Genomic DNA, 24,916 nt, shown 5'->3' with positions numbered 1-24,916 from the left:
CCATTCTGTAGGTTGCCTCTTTGCTTTTTTCACTGTGTCCTTTGCGGTGCAAAATCTTTGTAATTTCATTAGGTCCCAGTGGTTAATCTGTGGTTTTATTGCCTGAGCAATTGGGGATTCAGAAAATTTTTAAAGATAGACTGTATTCAAGAACATGAAGTAAATTTAAATAAATTTAAAGGATATAACTCTCAAAGGATATGGTGCTCAATCACAATGAAATCAAATTCTAAGCAATTTGAACATCCAAGAATAGATGTAAATAACAACTGTCCTAAAATAGCCATAGATAAACGAATAAGTCAAAATGAAAATCAGTAAATATTTTGCACTGAATTGAAATAAAAACACATTAAAATTGGCAAATGCAGCTAATACAGTATACTTGGAGTGAAATTAATAGCAATAAATGTATATTTAGAAAGGATGAAAATTTCAAGTCAATAAACCAGACTGCACATTAAAAAATGAAAATCAGTAGGGCTGGGGAGATGGCCTAGTGGTTAAAGAAGTTTGCAAAGTCAGCTATCCTGGGTTTGATTCCCCAGCACCCCACATAAAGTCAGATGCAAAAAATGGTTCACGCATCTGGCCTTCATGTGCAACAATAAGGGACACACACAAATAAAAGAAAAATATTTTCCAAAGAACATAGAAGCAGAAGAGCTGAAAATAATAAAAAAATATACATAGAACACAGAAATCAATAAAAAGTGAAATAAAGGAGATACATATGGCAGTGACCACTGGGGTGACTCAAAAGTCACCAGAGTTCTGACAAGTGACAGAGTGGTATTCAGTACTGAGATATCTCTAGCACACCTTCCAAGGCTCAGGGCTCATTGCAGAAGAGATGGTGGAAAGATTGTAAGAGCCAAAGAAAGGGTAGGGCTGCTTATAATGCTGTCTTCCAGACGCAAAATAGCCTTGATATTCGTGGCCATGCAGTGCCTGACACTACCTACACAAGACCTTCATAATAGGAGGGAAAGACGATGACATCAAATGAGAGGAGAAAATAATTGGAAGGGGAAGGGGATTTGATAGAGGGTGGGTTTGGGAGAGAGGGAATCATCATGATTTATTGTCTATACTCATGGAAACTGTCAATAAAAAGATTTTTAAATATTTTATTTATTTGAGGGGGGAAGACGGGGAGAGAGAGAGAGAGAGAGAGAGAGAGAGAGAGGAAGAGAATGGTCACACCAGGGTTCCAGCCACTGCAAATAAACTCCAGACATATGCACCACCTTGTGCATCTGGCTTACGTGTGTACTGGGGAATCAAACCTGGATCCTTAGGCTTTTCAGGCAAGTGCCTTAATTGCTGAACCATCTGTCCAATCCAATAATAAGGGTTTTTTGTTTTTTAAAAAAAGATCAATAACACAAACACCTTCTTTGAGAGGATCAGGTCAGTCAGTGAATCACTAGCTAATGCTGAGGAGGAGAAAGAACATCACCAATATCTGAATGGAAGTTTCTAGAGATATTAAAAAATTAATAGGGTAATATTATGAATAGCTATATGCCAGTAAACAGTCTCCCTTAAAATGAATGGAAATGTTCTTTGAAAGACACAAAGAACTGAGTTCCTTTAAGATTAAAAAAAAAAAAAAAGTCTACAAGGTACAGGGAGATTGCTCAGTGGTTATTAAAGGTGCTTACTCCGGTCTGGGGTTCAATTCTCCAGCCACTCACATAAATCCTGATGCAAAAAGTGGCTCAAGCATCTGGCATTCTGTTTGCAGTGATAAGAGACCCTGGTATGCCCCCCACACCCCTGAGCATGCACGCGTGTGCGCACACACACACACGTGAAAATAAATATTTTTTAATAGCCTTGTGTCTTGTATCTATTGAAGCAACTGATTTCGTACTTAAAGGGCCTTCCACAAAGAAAACCTGGAGCCAAATGGCTTCATGGGTTAATTCCATCAAACTTTTTAAAAATCTTTTTATCTTTATTTACTTATTTATTTGAAAGAGGCAGTTACAGAGAGAGAAGGGGCAGGGAAGGAGAATGGGTGGGTGCACCAGGGCCTCCAGCCACTGCAAATGAACTCCAGACATGTGTGCTGCCTTGTGCCTCTGGCTTATGTATGTCCTGGGGAATCAAACCTGGGTCCTTAGGCTTTGTAGGCAAGCACCTTAACCGCTAAGCCATCTCTCCAGCCCTCCATCAAACTTTAAAAGAAGTAATTCCAATTGTACATAAACTTGCAGGAAATGGATGAACCTGTTTTACTTTCCAGATCATTTTTTGAGGCCAGCATGACTGTTACCCAAACTGAATGAAGGCATTACAAGAAAAAAAAAAAAAAAAAAAAAACCACTGGCCAGTATCACTCACAAACACAGGTGAAAAAATTCTTTCCAAAACTTTAGAAAGTCAGGCTGGAGAGATGGCTTAGCAGTTAAGGCGCTTGCCTGCAAAGCCAAAGGACCCAGGTTCAATTCCCCGGGACCCATGTAAGCCAGATGCACAAGGTGGCACAAGCATCTGGAGTTCATTTGCAATGATTGTATGCCCTGGCATGCCCATTCTCTCTCTCCCTCCTTCTCTCTCTCTGTCTCTCTCTCTGTCTCCTTCTCTCCCTCTCAAATAAAAAACAAATAAAAATTAAAAAAAAAACTTTAAAAAGTCAAGTCTAGCTGTATGTAAAAGAGAATGGTTTATCATGAGCAAGTGTGGTTTATTCAAAGAATGTAAGATGGTTTAATGCCTGACTACTACCAATGATGAATGAAAAGGACGGAAAGACGAGACGCAGAATGGAAGAAAATGCTATTCACTACGAAAGAGTGGTATGTAGCGGGCTGGAAAGATGTCTCAGGGATTAAAGTCACTTGCCTGCTGGGTTTAATCCCCAAACCACCCACATAAAACAGACACAGAAAGTGTCGCTGGTGCCTGGCGTTCATTTGTATGCTGGTGAATGCTCACCACCACCCCGTGCATCACACACACACACACACACACACACACACACTTGCAAATAAATAACTAAAAAATAGTGTTGGAGCCAAGTGCATGAGATTTGTCACTGACTTCTGTTATTTATTTGTATATTTTATTATTCAAGGTGCATGCACTTTTAAGGAGCAGAATTTATATTTTTATGTTTAAAACATTTTATTTCTGAAACAGCAGTTGGTTATATAGTATTCGGTCGGAATTAAGAGAAAAGTGTAAGTGTAACAAAGTGTAATAAATTTATTACATGAAAAAAAATAGTGCTGGAAAATTAATTTAAGAGGCTAGTAACTAGAGTATACAGGGAACTCTTACCAGTCAACAATAAAACATCTAGCTCAAAATGGGCACAAGAGGTGGTCCATACCTAGAACCCCAGCAGGGGGATCAGGAGTTCAAGGCCAGCCTTCACTACATGGGACTGTGGGCAGACACATGTTGTTTCAGAAAACAAAACAAAACAAAATAACAAAAGGGCAAATGATGTGAGCAGACATATCCCAGAGGACTTGTTAATGGAAAATAAACACACAAAAAGGACTTTGTTCACACACTCACACACGCATGCACACATACATGTTACCCCGTGTGTGTGTTTTCATAATGGCTTTATATGTAACGATGCCCAACTGAATACAATCTTGATGCCCTTAACAGGCCAATAATTAAACAAAATGTCCATTATCTACGCTATGGAATACCACTCAGCAGTAAGAGGAGCAGACTACTCAAACAATATCTCCATAGGTGATTCTCCAAAGAATTCTCCTGAGGGCAAAAGATTCAGTCCTCAAAAGTTACATACTGTGAGCCAGGTGTGGTGGCACACACCTTTAATCATAGCACAAGGGAGGCAGAGGTAGGAGGATTGCCTTGAGTTCGAGGCCACCCTGAAACTACATAGTGAATTCCAGGTCAGCCTGGGCTAGAGTGAGACCCTACCTCAAAAACAAAACAAAACAAACAAAGAAAGTTACATACTGTGTAATTTCACTTAGATGCTAGAGATAATAGATTTATTAAAATAAATCCGTTTAGTAGTTAACAGAAGGAGAAAAAGGGGTGCAGATGTGGGGAAAGTGAGCAGGACTATAAAAGGGGGGGGCAGGACGGTCCTTGTGGGATGGTCATGTTCTTTGCTTGACCATCTTGCTGTCAATCTACAGTCTGTGACACTGAACAACAGTCTACAGTCTTGCAAGGTGTGACCACTAAGGGGAGCAGATAAAGGGTCCACAAGATCTGTCTTAATTCTTAAAACTGCTTATGAATCTATAACGATCAAAAAAAAAAGTTACATCCTAATAAATTTTGACATAAACAGTAAAAGGCAAATGGTGGCCAAGACCTCTCTTTTAAAAAATAATTACTTATTTATTTGAGAGAGCAAGAAACAGGGAGAGAGAGAGAGAAAAAAAAACAGGAAGAGAGAGAGAGAGAGAATGGTGTGCCAGGGCCTCCCGCCACTGTAAACAAACTCCACATGCATGCCCCCCTTTTGCATCTGGCTTAAGTGGGTCTTAGGGAATTGAACCTGGGTCGTTTGACTTTGCAGGCAAGCGCCTTAACCACTACGCCATCTCTCCATCTTTATTGAAGAAGATGAAGAAGTGCAGGTAGAGGTGTAGAGCTATATAGCCTCACAGTTACCTCTGGAAATCAATCTGGCATAGATTTAACATACACTTGGCTCTAGCCCACAATTTATCTCCTGGATACAGATCTTCAAGAGCCTTTTCACAGGGGCATCAGGGACAGGTAGACTGTTCCCAGCTGCCTGGTTCGTAACAGTGGAAAGAAAGCTGGGAGCATCTTCCACTGTTAATTTCCTGGCTTTGCCAAGGTATTGTGGTTATATAAGATGTTATCATGGGGCAGCAGATGAACAGACAGAGAAAGTTCCTGTACTATTTTTTTAAAATTTTTTGTTCATTTTTTATTTATTTATTTGAGAGTGACAGAGAGGGAGAAAGAGAAAGAGACAGAGATAGAGAGAGAGAGAGAGATTGAGAACGGGCACACCAGGGCCTCCAGCCACTGCAAACGAACTCCAGACGCGTGCGCCCCCTTGTGCATCTGGCTAAGGTGGGTCCTGGGGAACCGAGCCTCAAACCAGGGTCCTTAGGTTTCACAGGCAAGCGCTTAACCGCTAAGCCATCTCTCCAGCCCTCCTGTACTATTTTTTGAAACCTCTATGTGCGTCTAAGATTATTTCAAGCTTTAAAAACTGGGCACATTTTACTGGAAGGGGATACAAAACTGTGGAGTAGTAAACAACGGTGGAAACGAGCAAACCTCTACTAAGCACGAAGAGATGAATCTCAGCAACATAATGGGAATGAAAGTACAAGTCACAGGGCAGAAGATGCAGGTTGGTGTGTCATAAAATTCAAAACATGCAAAACAAAAACACGTACTGTTGAAAGATTCATCCAAACATACTGAAATCCAGAGAAAAACCAGAGTTCTAGATTTTCAAGCAGGGGAGGGAAGGAAGAAGTGAGGAAAACACCGGAGGGTACAGGAAGTATTGTTAGCATGATTCCTCCAGCTAGTGATGGGATTTCTTTTACTTATTTATTTATTTATGTTTGGTCTAGCCCAGGCTGACCTAGAATTCACTATGTTGTCTCTGGGTGGCCTTGAACTCATGGCAATCCTCCTACCTCTGCCACCTGAGTGCTGGGATTAAAGGCATGCGCCACCATGCCCAGCGGGATTTCTCTTATTTTATTTATTTATTTTTTGTTTATTTTTATTTATTTGAGAGTGACAGCCAGAGAGAGAGAGAGAGAAAGAAAGAATGGGCGCACCAGAGCCTCCAGCCACTGCAAACGAACTCCAGAATCGTGCACCCCTTGTGCATCTGGCTAACGTGCGTCCTGGGGAATCCAGCCTCGAATCAAGGACCTTAGGCTTCACAGGCAAGCACTGAACCGCTAAGCCATCAGCCTGGGATTTCTATTTTTAAATGTGTGTGTGTGTGTGTGTGTGTGTGTGTGTGTGTGCGCGCGCGTGCTCATGCGGAGGTCAGAGGACAACCTTAGGTGTTATTCTCAGAAATGTTATCTCTCTCCTTTGAGGCAGGGTCTTTCATAGGTCTGGAGCCTACACATTAGGCCAGGCTAATTTAGCTGGCCAGTGAGTCTCAGGAATCCCCGTCTCTGTCTCCTCAGAGCTGGGATTACAGGTGTGCATCACCATGTCTGCTATTTTTACCTGGATAATGGGGAGCAGATTGAGGCCCTCATGCTGGCAAAGCAAGCACTTTACTGACTGCCCTCCCTCTATGGGCCTTGGTATTTCTGTGTAAATTCTACACTCAGCAGACGGGGCAGACAAGATGCAGAAGAAACTCTTTCCAGTGAGGTTGCCAAATTAAGGCTCATAATGGCCAGATTTCTTTTGAACCACTTGAAGAAAGTCCGAGGGCTCCAGGGCAGAATAAGAACAAGCTCCCCAGTCCCCCCTCCCCCCATGCACACACAAAGGAGAGCAGACAGGGAAGAGAGACTTGGAGCAGAGCAGACTCCTGGTCTCTGAGTCTCACAACATAACCACATTGTGTGAACAATGGTTATGTTGCTTCCCAGTTCCAGGTGGGCTAACCATGCATGCCTTGAAGGGTTCTTCCAGTTCAAACGACACTCAACCCCGACTACTGGGTTGGCTCTTGTAGCTGGGATAGGTCCTGGTCTTGTTGTGGGCCAAATGAGATCCTTAACCAGATGTTTTAGGACTGAGCTGACCTGGGAATTTGTGAAGCTCCCATAGCTCTTTACTTCCACCCACTCATCACTTTTCCGTTTGTGCCCCAGCGGGCCAGCAAGTACAGAGGGCAATTGGAGGTCACTGTCACGTCCTCCAAAAAGGTCACTGTTAGGATAAACCTAACTTGCCAGGGAAAAGATTAGGGCTGTCAAACTGGTGGCCTCAGGCTCAAAACAGGCAAGGCACTGTCCAGGGGATAGGGGTGCTGGCTTTTTTTAAAAAAAAAATCTATTTATTTATTTGAGGGGTGGGGAGAGAAAATGGGCATTTCAAGGGCCTCTAGCCACTGCAAACGAGCTCCACAAGAGCCACTTTGCGCATCCGCCTTTAGATGGGTTCTGGGGAATTAAAGTCAGGTCCTTAGGCTTTGAGGCTAGTGCCTCAACTGCTAAGCCTTCGCTCCAGCTCGGCGCCGGGTTTTTTTCCAGCACCTTCTCTTCCATAGAGCAGGCTAGAATTTATTAGCGAGTGAACAGTCGGGTCGATGTGGCTTCTCCCTGTGCCTGTGTCCCCTGTCTGCAGGGAGATCTACAGACCCTCCACAGGCTGTCCTGGTGAAGGGTCTAGGCTTAGAGGGCAGGTTGGTTAGAGGCCACATGGGGGCGACAGCTGGGCCTCACCCTGCGTCTGCGCCCAGGTATCCAAACATCTTTCTCCTCGTAGGTCACCACACCCAGGTTCTCCCTCAACCGCCCTCCTTCGGGGACTGCTGCTCTGTGCTTCTTGTCTCGGGAGGTAGATGGAGGAAGGCCCCGACTGGCATCTAGGAGTAAAAACACAGAAGCAAATGTCCCCTGACAATTCGTGTCATTTTTTTTTTTCAGGGTTCAAAAAGAGAGATGGAGTTGGGGTGGTGGGGGGAAGAGAGAGAGAGAGAGAGAGAGAGAGAGAGAAGTAGCAAGAGGAGTGAGGGGGGTGACTCTTGAAGGGGTGGAGGGGTGGCATCCTCCGGTCCGGGTGCGGGCTCCGGGTGGGCTGGCGCACGCCCCCCAGCCCCGCAGCCACCGGCCTCGCATGACATCAGAGGCTGGGGAGCGCGCAGAGCGCAGGCGCCGGCGGAGCAGGCGGGCGGGCGGGAGGGGGCCGACTGGCGCGGCGAGAGAGAGAGAGACAGGGAGAGAGAGAAAGAGAGACAGAGACAGAGAAAGAGAGAGAGAGAGAGAGAGAGCCCGTCCGCCCCGCGCACGGTCCCCGCGCCCCGCTGCCCGCGCCGCGCCTCGGGCGTCCAAAGCGCGCCCTTCGCTCGGCCGCCAGCGCTCCCCGACTCAGCCGCAGCCTTCCTCCTCCTCCTCCTCCTCCTCCTCTCCATCATCTCCTCCTCCTCTCCATCACCTCCTCCTCCTCTGCCATCGCCGCCGGACACGCAGTGCAGGCCGGTGCCGGGCCTCAGCTGGGGGAGTCAGGGACGAGCTCAGTCAAGCCCTTCCCTCCCCCCCCCCATCCGGCTCCCGCACCGCCCTCCTCCTCCTCCTCCTCCTCTTCCTCCTCTCCCCTCCCTGCTCCTTCGCTTCTTCTTCCTCCTCCTCCTCCTCCTCTCCTGGGCCCCAGCTGCCAGCATCATGTCCGCAGGGGGAGATTTTGGGAACCCACTGAGAAAATTCAAGTTGGTGTTCCTGGGGGAGCAGAGCGGTAAGTACCCGGTTTATTCTCTGAACCCCGAGCGCCCACTCTTCCAGCCGCCCATTGAGCCATCCCACGGGGATCCCCCTCCTCTCCACCTTCCCCTGCCCATCCCCCCCTCCACCCCGGCTCGCAAAGGTCCTTCCACGCCCTGGTGGAGGAGGAGAAGGATGCGGACCGGGGAGGTCGGGGTCTGGGGGGTGGGTGGGTAGGAAATGGGAGACAGGGCTCGGGTGGGGCCCGGCTAGGGCTAGGGAGGGGCTGGGGTGGGAAAAGGGACCCCCCCGACGACTCTGGGACCAAGGGCAGGTTGAGGAGTTGGGGGATGCTGGTGGCTGGAGCGCAGGTGCGGCGCGGCGGGGAGCCCGGGGAGGGCGGCGGCCGGCGGGCGGGCTGGCGCTCGGGAAGGCGGGCGGGCGCCGGGCTCGCGGGCTCGCGGGCACTGCGGCACCTCCTGCGGGCCGCGGCGCAGGTGGCTGGGTCCCCGCGGGTGTGCGGGCAGGAGCAGGCCCTCTTGGGAGGACGAGGTGGGAGACTCAGGGTTGGTGGGTCCCCCCCCACCACCATCACCACCACCACCACGTCTGTGCTGGAGGGGACCCTTGTGGACCCCTTGTCCCGAACCATGTGTGAAAAGGCACGTCCAGGCCCTGGCCGCTGCGGAAGAGGTGGGGAGGTGGGTGTCTGGCGGGAGGGGGCGATAAAACACCTCTGATCCTTCTCGAAAGAGTGGGTTCAGGTCGTGGGGGGAATAGGGCGCGCCTACCTCCCCCCCACCCCTGGCTTAGGTCCGACTGGAAGGAAGGTTGCCCTTCTTCTAGCGCGTTAGTCTCCTTGGGGTGTGCGTGGTGACGGCGGAGCTTCCCCCCCTCCCCCGGTGCCTGGGGCTTTGGGGGTGCTGCAGAGGCACCTCGCATCAAAAGGCGGTGAAGCCTACCACGGGGCAGAGGCAGGCCCGGGCGACACGCCCTGCCTCGCTGCCCTGCCCCCTTCCGCGGCGGGCTCCCCCGCCCCCCACCGCCCAGCTCACCGCCCTTCTTGGGGGAGGGGAGGTCACCGTGGCTGCTGGCCCTGGAGGGGGAGCGGGAGACGGAGCGTCTCTCTGCTGCCCAGCATCCTAGCCCCCCACTCCCCTCACCCCCCCCCCCCCAAGAAAACGTCTCTGCAGCCTAGGTTGGTGGTTCAAGGTGGGAAGCTCGCATTGAGGCGCTGTTACCCGCTGACACCTGTAGGAAGGAATGGCTTCTAGAGCATCCTTCCCTGTCCCTCAGAGATCCAGGCGGACCAGCTGAGCTCCGGGCATCTCTGCTGTTGAAGGAGAAAGGCATCCACGGGCGGCAGGGGGGTGCTGGACCTCTACCCACCCCCAACACACTCCAGCTCTAGCTCTGTAAAGCCAGTCCTATTCGGCTATCTTAGAGGCCAAGAGAAGGAAGGCTGTGGGAGGAGCTGGTGGGCAGAGAGGGAACAGGGCTGCGGTGACGTGGGTATGTGGGCTCTGGAGGTCACATGGCCACCTCCTGTTGTCCGATGCTCGTTACCTGAGATGGAAGGTTGGAAGCAGGGTGGAGGTGGTGGTGTGCAGACGCTAAGCTGAAGAGATGAGTTTGGGACATTTCAGATCATCCCAGCCCGCCCTGTATGGTAGGCACTGATCTCTTCTTTATAGATCCCAGTACTTCGGAGCTTTCTCCAACCCTCCCCCCCCCCCCACGCACACCCTGTGTCTGGAAGGGATTTGGTTGTACCTTGGCCCTAAGTAGGTAATCTGAAAGCATCAGGCAGTTTAGGAATTGAAGTCACAGGTATGCCTCCTTAAGTCAAATCTGAGGCCTCTGGAGACTTGGTTTCTGAAAAATGGGGCTTGAGGCTGGAGAGATGGCTCCGTGGCCAAAGTGTTCACCGGGTAAGACATGAGGACCTGAAATTGGATCCTCAGAACCCCAAAATGCCAGGTGCTGTGGTGTGGGCATCGCCTGTAATCCTGGTGGTGGACAGGTACAGACCCGGAACCTTGGGGCTCACTGGCCAGCTCTAATATCCGTTCAGCAAACCTGGGCTCAGAGCCAGACCCAGTCTCAAAGAATGAGGGTAGGGTGCTTGAGAAAGATACCTGACTTTTTACCTCTGACCTCCACACACTTGCACACACACACATATGAACACCAACACACACACACACATGCACATCATACATGCATATGCAAACAAACGGTGGTTTTACAGCAGGTCTTATGCCTTTCATGTTTCCCCAGTGCCTGGACTGTGGTAAGGTCTCAACAAACATTTGTTTATTCCAACTCGGAACACACTTCCATAAAGAACCATGTCTGGTGAGTGTGGGTGAAAATTCTAGGCTCCCTCAGAGACTGTGCGGTTGGCCCTTAGTGAGCCCTGCTATCCCCCCCCCCCCCACCGCTCCCCGTGTTCTGAAGTCACAAAAGAGAGATCCATTGTGAATTAGGAACACTTCTGGAGTAGAAACCCACATCTTCCTTTCCCAGGCCACTACTTTCTCCCCCACTAGTATGTCATTGAAAAATAAGATGACCTTGAATGGGGAAAACCAAGAGCCTGTGACAGGGAGCAAGGGTTCAGGAATGGTTGGGTCGGGTGACCTGCTAGGAAGATTGCGCTAGTTGGTTGGGCGCTTGGAACATGGGCAGTAGAGAGGTACTGCCACCAGTGAGTGTGGCTGTTGACCACCCTGGACCCTCCTGGCAGACAGTCCCCTAAGGCCCTGAATAGCTTTTTCTTTTTTTTATTATTATTTTTTTTATTTATCTATTTGAGAGCGACAGACACAGATAGAAAGACAGATAGAGGAAGAGAGAGAGAATGGGCGCGCCAGGGCTTCCAGCCTCTGCAAACGAACTCCAGACGCGTGCGCCCCCTTGTGCATCTGGCTAACTGGGACCTGGGGAACCGAGCCTCGAACCGGGGTCCTTAGGCTTCACAGGCAAGCGCTTAACCGCTAAGCCATCTCTCCAGCCCCTGAATAGCTTTTTCTATGTGATTGTGTCACTTGTGAGCTATTTGCCTTAGGGTCTGTGAGTTGCATAGAGAACGTAAGCTTCCCCGAGCCTGGAGGGATGGGATCGCGACCACCTCTTCCATCTTGCCCATGCGCAGTTCTGCATCTGCCAGTCCTGCATGGCGGCGTCTTCTGTAACCTGTGCTGCGGAGGGCGCCTCCCGAGGTGGGGTCCTTACTCCTACCATGGATCTCCAGTCCTAGGGCAGTGAGGGCCAGCTGAGCTCTGCAAAGATTTCTGGGGCAGGCTACGTTTGCCTGTGTGAACTGAGCCTGCTGGAGGAGGGCTGGTAGAAGGGATGGCAAAGACACGGCCTCCTCTTGAACCCCGTCCCTGAATTATGGTGGCATTCCTCTAGGCCAGTGGACAGCGATTCCAAAGATGAGTGTCTGGCCTGGAGCAAGGTAAGGTAAGGCCTGGGTCAGATAATCTCAGGTGGGTCTTCGAAGATACCAGAGGTACTGGTTCAAGTTGGGAAGCTCTTGAGAGCCCGCTCTGGAGAGCACAGCTCCAGGGGGAGAAAGAGCCTCATTTGTAGAGTGGCTGGTATCTGGCTTATGGAAGGTAGTCTGACTTGACCCACGGCGCCAGCCTGGCATGGTGTGAGGTTGTCAGGGAGACCATGCAATCCTGAGGCTGTCCAGGTGACTCTCTGGCTTTTCTTTCCGCGTGCTAAGGGGAGGGAGCTGGTGCATCAGTCTCATGCGCAGAAAGTGTATGTGGACGCGTGGGCAGTCCTCGAGGTCTGGCTTGCTGCGGTGAGTAGAGGCTAGCTTCACTTTCACCTCCAGTTCAGGGTTAAGGAGCACTGGAAGGTTCACTCTGCTCCATCCACAGTCTGAGCCCCATTCATTGTCCTTGCAGCCACCCTACCCAGTAAGCCTTTGCTGACCCTGTGATGTGCCCGCTGCCCCTCCCAGAAGCGGTCTCCTCCCTCCCAAGCCCACCTGGTCATGGACCAGCTCAGTCTTAATTTTTTTTTTCCTTCTGAGCATTAAAAGTAAAAAATAAATAAGTCACATGCTTCTGTTGTGTCAGGTAACTAAGGGTTAAACATGTTTAGTCACCTTTTCAGGTACCAGAATCTCGACTGAATGTCAAGCACTATCATTTATGGCGCATGATCAGACAGAACCATCATGAGAGGACTTGGTCCTATTTTACTCCTCCCGTCAATGGGTGGTCTATGCTGACTATCTTGATTAGAAAATGGCACTGTCCTTGAGGTGTGAGATTTCCTGATGACCTATCAGTTCTGCCGTAGGATTTCTTCGTCCTGGTACCTGTTCCATTATTATCTGGGATGTTTCTTACTAGGGACACTTGACAATCTTTTTCAAAGCATCACATCATTTCACCTCGGCCATACCCAATCACACTTCATCTCAAAGAAGCTGAGGTTCTCAAGGTACCTCTCCCTTTTCGAATCTCTGAGTATATATGGGGAGGCTGCTAGGCCAGCAGAGGTGGGAAGGCACATGCCACAGACCCCCAACCTGCCAGAGAGCACCCTTGTAGATCTGGCATAAATCCTCAAGCTGCTCTGTGACTTATTTTCCCATCTTGCTTTTTCTCTCCTAAATTTTCTCCCTTCTTTGGGCACTAGCATGAGAGAGGGCACCCTGGATGTTAGGTACAGACCCGGAGCCCTTGTCTTCTTGTTTGTTTAAAGAGAGGTATGACAGGGAATCACACAGACACTAAAATGACCATATTAGTGCACTTCCTGTTACTATAATGAAATAACCCGAGCCAGGCTAGCTTTATAAAGAAAGTAGGTTTCTTTAGCCCACAGTTTTGGAGAACCAAGAACATGGTGGTGGCATCAGTTCAGCTCTGATGAGGCTCTCATGGCAGATGACATTCTAATGGCTACTGTGGCGGGAGTGGTCCTGGGAAGAGGAGATCACATTACAAAACCAGGAAGCTAGAGAGACTCAGGTCCCCTCATCCCTTTCAAGTACACATCCCCTAATTAAACTACCTCTTAAGACCCTCACCAATGCACTGAGGACCAAGCCACCAACATGTCAAACCACAACCAGACCATGGACATGGACGTGAACCTGTGTTGAACATAAGAGAAAAATGACAGTGTTGATGCTGAAGATAGGTATACAAAAGAACTTCCCAACAGAGGGAAGGGGGGAAAAAAAGAGCTGGTAGCAAATGTTTCTGGCTAGTGCGCCTTACTAGTAATCACCAGCTTTTGTATTATGTGTTCATCATGGTCATTTACAGTCCCCAGATGACAATGAATCATCTTAAAATGTAACTAAGTAACCCCACTGTCCTTTTCGAGCTTACTACAACCCTAAATCAGTCTATGCTGCCTTGACACTGCAGACCTGCGCCAGGGCAAGCCAGAGTAAGGTATCGTGTGGTGGGGGGTGTCCGTCCACTCCCCATCTTCCCCGTCCTGCATCTTCCACGCTTGCTAAAATTTGTGCCAGGCTACCTCGTCTCGATGTAAATAATCTCAGAGAAATTATTAGGCGAACCATTGAGCAAGTTGAGCCACTAGAGGAATGGTGCCGGCCATGTACAGCTGCCTGTCTGTCTGGGATCCTTTTCCATTTCCCACTGTGGAGTAGGGATCTTGAGGAAGCTCTGGGTGGAGGTTGCCAAGGAGAAGACACGCCCTGATGGGCAGTTCTTTTGTTCCAGCCAGAGAGGCTTCTGGGAGATGGGGCTCCAGGCAGGGCCTGGGGACTGGAAGCCCCAAGGGGAATGGAATGGCAGGCTGGTTGTTTCCTAGAACCAGGGAAGGGAGGGGGAAGATCAGTTTTTAAGAGCTCCTGCCTGAAGAGGTCTTTATTAGATGTTGAGGCATGAAATTTCAAAATCTTTTCATTATTTTCAGTACTTTTGCCTAAAACTAAGTAGCATCTTTAAAAAACAAAATGCCACCTTCTATGAGTGCTTTTTTAAAGTCACTTTAGCCGGGCGTGGTGGCGCACGCCTTTAATCCCAGCACTAGGGAGGCAGAGGTAGGAGGATCACTGTGAGTTCAAGACCACCCTGAGACTACAGAGTGAATTCCAGGTCAGCCTGGGATACAGTGAGACCCTACCTCAAAAAACCAAAAAAAATAAATAAATAAATAAAAGTCACTTTAGTGATAGTTTATTTTTAGTAGAAAAACATATTTACCTTGATATCTTAGTAACAAGACCAGTGGGAACCCAGGTAACTTGGCCATGTGCCCTGGAGTACCATACCCAAGGGACTGGCCTCAGTCCTAAAGAATATGGATGGTAGATGACCACGGAGGCAGCCTATGCCCTTCCTTTGGTTAAACTCAGATGACATCTCCTGAACTCTCTTTATGCCCAAGACTCCCAGGAATACCTTGGATCTTACCAGCCACCCTGTGATGGATGTGCAGCGATGTCCATCTTGTATTTCATGAGGCCGAGGCCCGGAGAGACCTGGCCCTGCCAACTGCTAGTGTGGTGGAATGAGACTTCAGCCCCATGTCACCGTAAGGAACACGATAAATGTTGGGCCTTGTGCTTCAAAGTCAGGCCCAGGCTCAGGAGCAGAGAGGCCAGGACAGAGCACTGAGGTCTGATGGACGTAAAAGCAGCATAAATGACTTGGGGGAATGTCTGTGCCAAGCAAGCGAAAGCAGTCGGTCCCAGCGCGGAGCAGACTGCTGTGGGTGTTGGGGCCCTGAGCAGGGTCTCTAGGAAGGAGTCTGGTGGCACTGGCATCGTATGGCAAGTACTCTGTCCCCACACAGGGTGAACTGCGGCTTATCGGGGACGATCTGAGGGCATTTAGTAAAGTCAGGCCTCTAGCAACTTCTATATGGAACACAACACCCAGGGTCTAGCTCAGAACTGGTTATCAAGGAGGGAAGAGCCAATCCAACCAAGTAACTGGTTCCTCTTGCTGTGGGTTAACCCTTACAAGGCTGTCTCCTCTCCCGCCCCCCCCCCCCCCCCGGGGCCTGGAGGAATGCTCATTCTGTCCTGGGTCAGGGCTGTTTGTGTTGGCTAAACCCTGCCCATCTTGGCTTACCCAAGGTTCCTGGGTAGGGTGACCTTTTAGGCCAATGGAGTTCTACATCTGGTTCTGTCATTCAGTACTGATGCCGAACCTAATGCCAAGCCAACTTTTGCCTGAAGGTGAACGGGTTACTGCCCTAAGAGGAGAGTGTGGGATCAGAGAGGGGCCAGCTGCTTCCCCCGGAGCTTCCCATGCCTGGTCCACCTGTACCTGAGGCCCAGCCCTGCTCAGGGTGTCCTTGGGGTGCTCTGACTTCTCCCCTGATGTGTGCATGGCTGGCACTTGCAGTTGCCAGACAATGCAAAGAGAGCCTCAGATGAGGCAATGAGGCAGGTGCTCCTCACTCAGGATGCTCTGCAGCCGCGCGGGCGGGTGGTGACGGAGGGCAGGGAAAGAGGCAGTGCCCTTTTAGGACCAGGCGGGCCTTAGCGACCCACTCACCCGTCACTGGATCAGGCCTCTCTGATTCTGGGATTCTGCCCCAGTTCACCTCCTCCATATCTGGATGGTGTTGGGGTTGTGATGGGGACCGCGCATGCCCATTTTATCCAGCTCTCACGACCTTGGTGGGATTCCACAGAGATCACCCGCGTGAGTACATGGCAAGCGTTTCAAACTCAAGTGCCGGCTGGCTTTGTTAATTAAAAAAAGGAAAGAAAAACGTGACGAGCATTCCCCTCCCCTCAGCTCCTCCCAGCTGCTAAGGCAAAGGGAAGTACAGGTGCAGGGACGGTTTCCGAAGGTGAGCCGCAGTCTCCCAGAGGAAGGGGAGGATGTGGCGGCGCACGCCTTTAATCCCAGCACTCGGGGGAGTGGGGGACAGAGGTAGGAAGATCGCTATGAGTTCGAGGCCAGCCAGAGACTACATAGTGAATTCCAGGTCAGCCTCAGATGGAGCTTCGACCCTACCTTGAAACACCAAAAGACAAGAAGAGGAAAGGGAGGATGTGAGAGGAGGAGTCTTTCATGGACCCCGTAGTAGTTTAAACAAGTAATAGTGAAAAGCAGAGAAAGGCCGTTTATTCAGCGTGGCCACTTTGGGAACAAAGAAGTGCATTGACACCCCCTGCCCCCACCCATCTTCCTGTGGTCCTGACGTGAGGTTTGGGTTTGAATAGGAGGCGAGAAGCTCCCCTGGTCAAGGCGAGGCTCCGTGCACGGTCACTGCGCTCCAGTCTCTCTTGCCAGGTGGCGTGACAACTTGTCAGGACGGTGTGAAATCTCTTTCCAGGAGACCCGCTTCCCACTCTGGCTGGCACCAGGGCCTTTTCCTTCTCCCAGCATGAGACTCCTGGAGCAATTCCAATTTCTTGGCGTTTATTGTCTCAAAGGGAGGGGCACACGTGTGACAAGACTCAGAGGTAGCTACCGATCAGTGGCTCTGGGGCCTCAGGTTCCTTGGCTAATGTTTTCCCCTACTCAGTCCTGCTCAGCCGCAGGAAGTGGCAGCGGCTCAGCCACCTCCTTGAAGGCCACCAGAGCTGCCCACAGGGAGAGCCTTAAGGCATACGTGGTGCTCAGAGCAGCACTTGGCCTAAGGTAAGTGGGCAAGAAACCCCAGTCAGTAAAACGACGACATACTGACGACATACTGCGCGCAGAAGCAAGGCTATGGGCGTGGTCAGCTGTGCGAGGCCTGTGCAGGGCCGGGGCTGGGAGTGTCAGGGAAGTCTACCCAGAAGAGTTTTTTTTTTTAAATTATATATATATGTGTGTGTGTGTGTGTGTGTGTGTGTGTGTGTATATATTTCAAATATGTATATATATTTCAAATATATATGTATATATGTATATATATATTTCAAATATATATATTTCAAATATATATGTATATATATTTCAAATGTATATATATACTTATATATATATTTCAAATATATATGTATATATATATTTGAAAGAGAAAGAAAGAGGCAGACATATATAGAGAGAATGGGCATGCCAGGGCCTCCAGGCACTGTAAACGAACTCTAGACACATGAGCCACCTTGTGTATCTGGCTTATGTGAGTCCTGGGGAATCGTACCTGGATCTTTAGGCTTCACAGGCAAGCGCCTTAACCACGAAGCTATCTCTCCAGTCTGTGCAAGAGATTTTATACTGAGTAGAAATTGGCCAACAGGCATGGGGGCGGGGGCGGGGGGGCACCGATAGTAGAAGGATCGAGTTTCGGGTAGCTGGGCCCCCCTGAATTCAAGTGTGGGAGAGTGACAAGAGAAGTCCACCAGGGCAGGCCTGAAAGGTCTCGCTTTCTCCCTCAAGTGTCTAGGGACCTGTGGGGACTTTGACTAAGGAGAGATAGGCTCATGGCTCAGGAGACAAAGGCAGGAGGTGGCTCAGTGGGAGACCAGTCGGAGCATGGGGTGTTGAGGGGCGTCTGGAGAGGTGGAGTGCAGACGCCCCTCCAGCTCCCTCCTCTGCCGTAGGTATGTTCTGCTTTTCCTGTGGAAAGCAAGGCCTTAGGACAATGCAAGATACGAGAAGGGGTTCTCGTCCTTCTCTCCACACAGCCCTCAGATGTCCAGAGCTGGCCACCTTGAGCTTCCCTGGCCATCTTACGGCCTCCACGGCGGCCTGGGTCCCTCTGTGCTCGGATCTGCCGGGTGGGGGAGGAGGGGCTCCAGGCTGCGGCAGTGTCAGAGGTTTTCCCTTTGCCAGCTGCTCAGGTGCTGTGGCATTTGACGAAGCTTGTTACTGACCCTCTCGGCAGTTCGTCATTCCCCCTCGGCCACTGGTTGCTCGCCTCCCTCGCTTTTTTTTTTTTTTTTCCCTTTGTCTTCTGCTGCCACCCATCTCGCCAGCAAACTGAGGGGACTCAGAGACTGAGAGAGAATGCCCTTCCTCGTCATGGAGATCGAAACCCCAGAAAGCCACGGCTGAGAGCCAGGAGCCAGAGACTGCCACTCTTTTTTCTTATTTATTTTATTTTAGGGGAGAGGGAGGGAGGGAGAGAATTGGTGCACCAGGGCCTCCGCCCACTGCAGTCAAACTCCAGATGTGTGTGCCACCTTGTGCTCATGTGTGACCTTGCGCATTTGCGTCACCTTGTGCATCTGGCATACGAGGGACCTGGAGAGTCAAACGTGGGTCCTTAGGCTCCGCAGACAAGCACCTTAACCGTTAAGCCATTTCTCCAGCCCAGCGGCTCTTGAACATGTCCCCCCTCCGCACACCCAGAGGGGGTGGCCTGTTGGAATCAACTGAGTGCTGCTCTCCAGGCCCGAAGCCCTGTGGCCTTTGCTTCCTGTCCTCCACAGAGGCAGCGCTCCTCAGAGGTGACAGGGCACCTTTGGCAGCGTGGAGACTCCTAACTGCTCCAACCATGGTGATAGCACTGGACCCATCCATCATCTCTGAGGTCAGGGTGGGTGAGAAGGGTTGTTCTCTGTGCCTGGTGTTCAATGGCGATGTCTCTGCTTGGGACTGCTGGCTCAGAGATGAAATCTGGCCTGGAAGTGGGCCACAAGCCATGGCTTTGACCTGTTCCCATCTGCTTCAGTTCCCTTTGTTGGTCCCATCCCCTGGTCAGGCAGAGGTGTGAACTGGAGACCCATCCCTGATGCAGGAGTAGCCTGGGCATCAGAGCCAGGTCCTAGGGTCTGGAAAATCTCTGGCTTATTCTGAGAGAGGAAGAGAAAACACTGCTTGAGTTTGTAAGGAGCAGGGGAGTTAACGGCACCTGGGTTTGGCAAAGAGCAAGGGAGGCATTTCTAGACCACGGTGCTTGCTGACTTCCCTGGTATAGCAAGAAAACTGGGAAAGAACCACACAGCGAGACAGCCAGAGGCCTGAAGGTAGACCGTGGAAGCGCTGAGTCAGGGAGGGTGGCGCTTACTGAGGATGCCCAGCCTTCAGCATACACGGGCACACTGAGCATGCCACCTTAGCAGGCTTGCTGGCCTCCCATAGGTCCTCGGGAGCCAGGATGCTGAGATCTGTCAGCAAGCGCTGTCTGGCCCAGGGTTCAAGGCTGTAGGTTCCTGTGAAGTTGTTGGTGGTTTATTCTTGCTCTTCCCTGAATAGAGATACCCTCCAGGAAGGACTCCCTTTTTTTTGTGGGGGAGAAACCACTCCCAAGTTATTTTTAGGCTGCTAACAGATCCCACGTGTAGCACTAGGATCTGAAAGTTCTTCCCTAATTCTGATTTTTCTCTCCACACCCCACCCGCACGCTGCAAGCCGCCGCCCAGATTAGAAGGGGCGCAGGAGTCTGGCGAGGTGCCTGGCCAGCCTCCAATCCCGCTCTCTCCTACTCACATCAGACAGGGGCCAGGAAAACTTGGCACCTCTCAGGCTATGACAGATGACAGAAAGGTCACACTTGGAGCGTCTGGCCAGCAGTGTCTGATGTCCAGACATCTCTGCTTTCAGAGAACCAGAGGTGTGCGGGGCTGGTGTGTCGATGTTGGGGCCAGTAGCCTTCTCAGTTCCCGCTCCACATCCATCCAGGATGGCTGGCGGGGCTGTCTGAAGGTTTGGAGACCTGTGAGGTTTTGTTTCGTTGTTTGTGGGTTTTTTTTTTTTTTTTTCAAGGTAGAGTCTCGCTGTAGTCCAGGCTGACCTGGAATTCATTACGCAGTCTCAGGGTGGCCTCGAACTCACAGCGATTCTCCTACCTCTGCCTCCTGAGGGCTGGGGTTAAAGGTGTGCGGCACTACGCCTGGTGACCTGTGAGGTTTTGGTTTAAGGGGTCAGCAAAATTCGCTGCAGTAGGAGAGAAAGGCAGAAGCTGATACAAACACTGGCACTACTGATGGGCCTTCATCTGCAGCAGCAAGAGGCCCCTGGCATGCCCATGCCACCCCCACACACATACACACAAAAACAAAAATTGAAAAAAAGAAAAATAAGAGCCAGCCACCAGCCAACAAGAACATGAGACGTCATTCCATGGAGTCTTGAATTGTCTTCAACGATGGATGCTTAAAAGGAGACCCTGAATTAAGGGAAGACATGAACCCCAGCTGACACCCTGACTGTGGCCCTTAGGGAACGCTGGGCAAAGGACCCCTCAATCCATATCTGGACTCCTGACCCACGGGGGACTGTGAGACCATACAAGCAGGTTGTTTCAAGCCACTGCATTGGTAGTTATTTGTTACGCAGCAACAGATAACTAATACAGACGAGGCGTAGATTTTAGAGGGAGGAGATGCCTTTAGCAGACAAAGTGTGGAGTTCACACAAGGGCTTTTTTTGTGAAACGCTCTGGGTTAAGCAGCTGCCCATGGGCAACTGTGAGCCCCCCCACCCACTCCAGGGGAGGGAGAGCAGGCCCTGGTTGCTTGGCCTGCTGTTGTGCATTGTTCCTGTGGCCCTTAGTAACCTGATTTCTTGGGACTCAGATCGTTTTTCTGTCACACGCAAGGCTGAAACAGACATTTTCTCTAGGCCCGACTCGCTTCTCGCCATGACCTCATGTTTCCGGGGCTGCTGTGATCCTCTGACCCTTCCAGAAGCTTCCGTGCCCTAGTGTATGGTGTATACCCTGCTGTTCCTTGTCACCTCCTTTGTCGTGTGTTCCCAGTGACACCTAGAGACACGTTCACAACCGTCTAGGCTCGGGTCAGTGGCAAGGGCGGGAGTAAAGACAGTGGCCTCTGAAGGAGAGCTTTCAGTTGTGTGCCAGAAGAAGTAGTGCTTGGGGGCTGGAGAGATGGCTTAGAGGTTAAGGCACTTGCCTGCAAAGCCAAAGGACCCAGGTTCGATTCCCCAGGACCCATGTAAGCCAGATGCACAAGGTGGCACATGTGTCTGGAGTTCGTTTGCAGTGGCTAGAGGTCCTGGTGCACCCATTCTCTATCTGCCTTTCTCAAATAAATAAGTAAAACTAAAATATAAAAAAATTGAGAAGGAAAAAAAAATAGTGCTTAGCTGTCAGTAAAGATACTATGTCATTCTGGAAAGTGACTCCTCTTCTCTGATTTCACATCTCTCTGCTGGAACCAGCTCCAGAGCCTTCTCTGGCTTCTGTCATCATGGGGCTGTTTCTAGAAAGGGATCCTCGAGCCCTAGAGCTTGCAGTGAGGAACGGGCCTTACCATCTCCTCAGCCAGGGGCAGACCTAGACATTGCCCCAACTGCCCCTGCTCCCTCCTGCAGCCTTGCAGTCTGGACGCCCCAGTGCCGACCAGCAATCGTCTGTGTTCCACAAAAGCTCAAGACCCATTCTGTGGCCCCTTCTGCCTTCCGATGGCCTGGGTCTAGTCACAGGTCCAAGGTCCTTGAGTTCTACAGAGTGCTTTTCTTCCTACATACAAAGGCCCCCGTCGTTGAACTCCACGGGGAAACCTTCCCTGACCACCAGGTGACATTGTGGAGGAAGCAAGAGGATGACTCTTTCTTTTTTTTTTTTTTTTTGGCTGAATGGAGGGTCTGGAAGCTTTCCTCTGGCTCTCATGCTTTTCCCCCTGCAGCTGGCTTGGCGTGGGCAGGCCTGAGCCCTTGCAGGCTTCTGCACTACGTCAGCAGGAGGACAGGAGGAGAAGCTGGGGACTGCGGATGCAACACGGGATGGCCCGTGCTCCTGGGGACAGGATCATCTTGGTTCAAAGGTCATCCAGCCCAGGGGCTCCCCTGAGAAAGGGGTGGATGTCTAGGGAAGTGCCGTCAGCATCAATCACCCTGGAGTCTCATGGTCATGCCAAAACTATGGCCTTCTAGTTGGGGCCTGTGGGTTCCTTGGCTGATCACCAGTCTCTCTGACTGCACCTTGGGTGGCAACCTGGGAAACATGGCACTCTGGGCACCCATCTTGCTGCTCCACCCTCTTTTTCTATTACTGAAGCTTTTTAAAAAAAATTTAAAAATTTTTTGTTTATTTATTTGAGAGCAACAGACAGAGAAAGAGGCAGAGAGAGAGAGAGAATGGGTGCATCAGAGCCTCCAGCCAGAGCAAACCAACGCCAGATGCATGCACCACCTTGTGCATCTGGCTTACATGGGTACTGGGGAATTGAGCCTGGAATCTCTCCAGCCCCTAAAATATATTGTATTTATTTATTTGAGAGAAAGAGGCAAATAGAGAGAAAGAGAATGGGCGTGGCAGGGCCTCTAGCCACTGCAAATAAACTCCAGATGCATGTGTCCCCTTGTGTATCTGGCTTACATGGGTTCTGGGGAATTGAACCGAGGTCTTTAGGCTTCATAGGCAAATGCTTTAACAGCTAAGCCATTTCCCCAGCCTTACTGAAGCTTTTAACATCCACACTGCCGACAGCCTTGGGATGAAAAGGAAACACACGACCCATGACTTTGCCAAACTCTGTATTGGCAGGACCAAGATATACTGTCTGTTGTATGAGCTACCAAACTGCATTAATGCATTGTCAATGGTCAGCAGATAGTGGGAATTGAGCATTCGTGTTCTTCTCCACAGCCTACATGCGCTCACTGCGACTTAGTTCGTCACATCAAACGCCTGCCATTGAAGCGCATGGACATGATTGGCCTGCAGCGTCTCACTGGAGTTGAGCTGAGCTCCTACACAATTAAGAGGGTATACAGGCGGGTCATGGTGGTGCATGTCTTTAATCCCAGCATTGGGAGGCAGAGGTAGGAGGATCGCCTTGAGCTCAGGGCCACTCTGAGACTACATAGTGAATTCCAGGTCAGCCTGAGCTAGAGTGAAACCCTACCTCAGGAAAAAGAAAAAAAAAAAGTTATACAGAGTCAGGAAGACAGCTTGGCGGTTAAGGTGATTGTCTGCAAAGCCTAACGAGCCAGGTTCAATTCCCCGGTACCCACGTAAAGTTGCATGCACAAAGTGACCCAAGCATCTGGAGTTCGTTTGCAGAGTCTACGGGTCCTGGTGCATGCATACTCTCTCTCTCTCTTTTTGCTTCAAGTGAATAAAATATTTGTTAAGCAAGGATATGCCTTCTGCCCTCTCCAGTGCGACTCTCCTGGGAAACCGTCAGAGGCTGAGTGTGTGTGGTGTGGACAGGGAACTGCAGATGCAGACGCGTCTAGCACTCAGAACTGGCTGCAGGTGGACTTTTCTTACATCCTGGAAGGTAGACCCTGTGCTTTTATGTGCCCTCCCAATATCTGATGCCACTCAGTGAGGCAGAAAGGATTCAGACCTGAGTAGAATGGCTGGGGTTAGCAGGAGCTGTGCAGCCCGCCCAGCGGTGAGGGCCACGTGATCAGATCTCAGGGTGTTTTCAAGTCCTTGACCTCCAGTCCTAGCAAGGGCCCTAGGGGAACCGAAGATTCCTGTGCATACAGGCCGCTGATGGCTGCTGTGTTGACCAGGCACACACGTCAGCAGGGACCCCTGTGATAAAGACGAGCCCACAGCAGGCCCTGACCTCACTGTGTGCCGGCTTGGTTCCCATGAACTCTAAACCGATACCGTATTCCAGTTCCTTAGGAAAGTTTCGTGTGGGTCAGCATGTTTGTTTAATCAGCATGCCGTTTCTTAAATATACCAGGTGTGATATAAATATAATTTTAAAAATCATACTTTTTTCTTTTTCTTTTTGTCTTGACATAACTCTTAGGCTTATAGAATAATTGTAAGAATAGTACAAAGACTTCCCTTTTGCCTTTTCCTGATTCTTCAGTATTTAACTTTCTAATACTCTCCTAGGATTATTAACGCTTTTGTGAGCTGGTAGTTCCATCATCTATGTAACCCAAGTCACAGAGCAAGCCAGCAGCAGAGCCAGGATTGAAATCCAGGCCTGCTAGACTTGAAAAGGGCATGTGTTGACTGTAATAGTAAGTGTACATGGGCAGTGTTGTACGTGTGTGTGTGTGTGTGTGTGTGTGTGTGTGTGTGTGCTTGATGTAGAGCGTAGCAGTTAACGTCTCATTGCTGGGACAAAATGCCTGATCAGAAGCAGTTTCCGTGAAGGAAAGGTTTATTTCGGGTTTACAGCGTAGCAGAAAGCTGCATCATAGTGGAGGAAAGCAACCAGCTGTCAACATCACACACTGCGGCAGAGACCCAGCAGGCAGCAAGCGAGGGATGGACTCAGATCCAACCCCAGCCACACACCTCCTTCAGCACGGTTCTGCCTGCTAGGGACTAAGCAGGAAGCTTCATCAAAAGTACTGGGGGTGAGGAGGGGCTGGAGAGATGGCTTAGCAGTTAAGGCGCTTGCCTGAAAAGCCAAAGGACCCAGGTTCGACTCCCCAGGACCCACGTAAGCCATATGCACAAGAGGGTGTATGCATCTGGAGTTCGTTTGCAGTGGCTAGAAGCCCTGGCACACCCATTCTCTCTCTCTCTCTCTCTCTCCTTGCCTATTTCTGTATCTCTTTCTCTCAAATAAATAAATAAAAACAATTTTTTTAAAAATTTTTTTAAATTATTTATTTGAGAGCGACAGACACAGAGAGAAAGACAGATAGAGGGAGAGAGAGAGAATGGGCGCGCCAGGGCTTCCAGCCTCTGCAAACGAACTCCAGACGCGTGCGCCCCCTTGTGCATCTGGCTAACATGGGACCTGGGGAACCGAGCCTCGAACCGGGGTCCTTAGGCTTCACAGGCAA

At 50.3% G+C, this 24,916-nt stretch overlaps 1 protein-coding gene across 1 annotated transcript in view; it reads left to right on the top strand.

Moving 5' to 3' along the window:
- Nucleotides 1-8,034: 8,034 nt before the first annotated feature.
- Rab6b (RAB6B, member RAS oncogene family) overlaps nt 8,035-24,916 on the top strand; it is an 86,131-nt gene continuing 69,249 nt past the window's right edge. Inside the window, exon 1 of the mRNA XM_045136899.1 lies at nt 8,035-8,376. Within this exon, the coding sequence (XP_044992834.1) occupies nt 8,307-8,376 (70 nt within the window). The 5' untranslated portion in view covers nt 8,035-8,306. The remainder of the gene's footprint in view (nt 8,377-24,916) is intronic.

Source organism: Jaculus jaculus, chromosome 17 (genome assembly GCF_020740685.1).
Source record: "Jaculus jaculus isolate mJacJac1 chromosome 17, mJacJac1.mat.Y.cur, whole genome shotgun sequence".
NCBI classification, from domain to species: domain Eukaryota; kingdom Metazoa; phylum Chordata; class Mammalia; order Rodentia; family Dipodidae; genus Jaculus; species Jaculus jaculus.
This window is presented reverse-complemented; position numbering and strand designations above follow the sequence as displayed.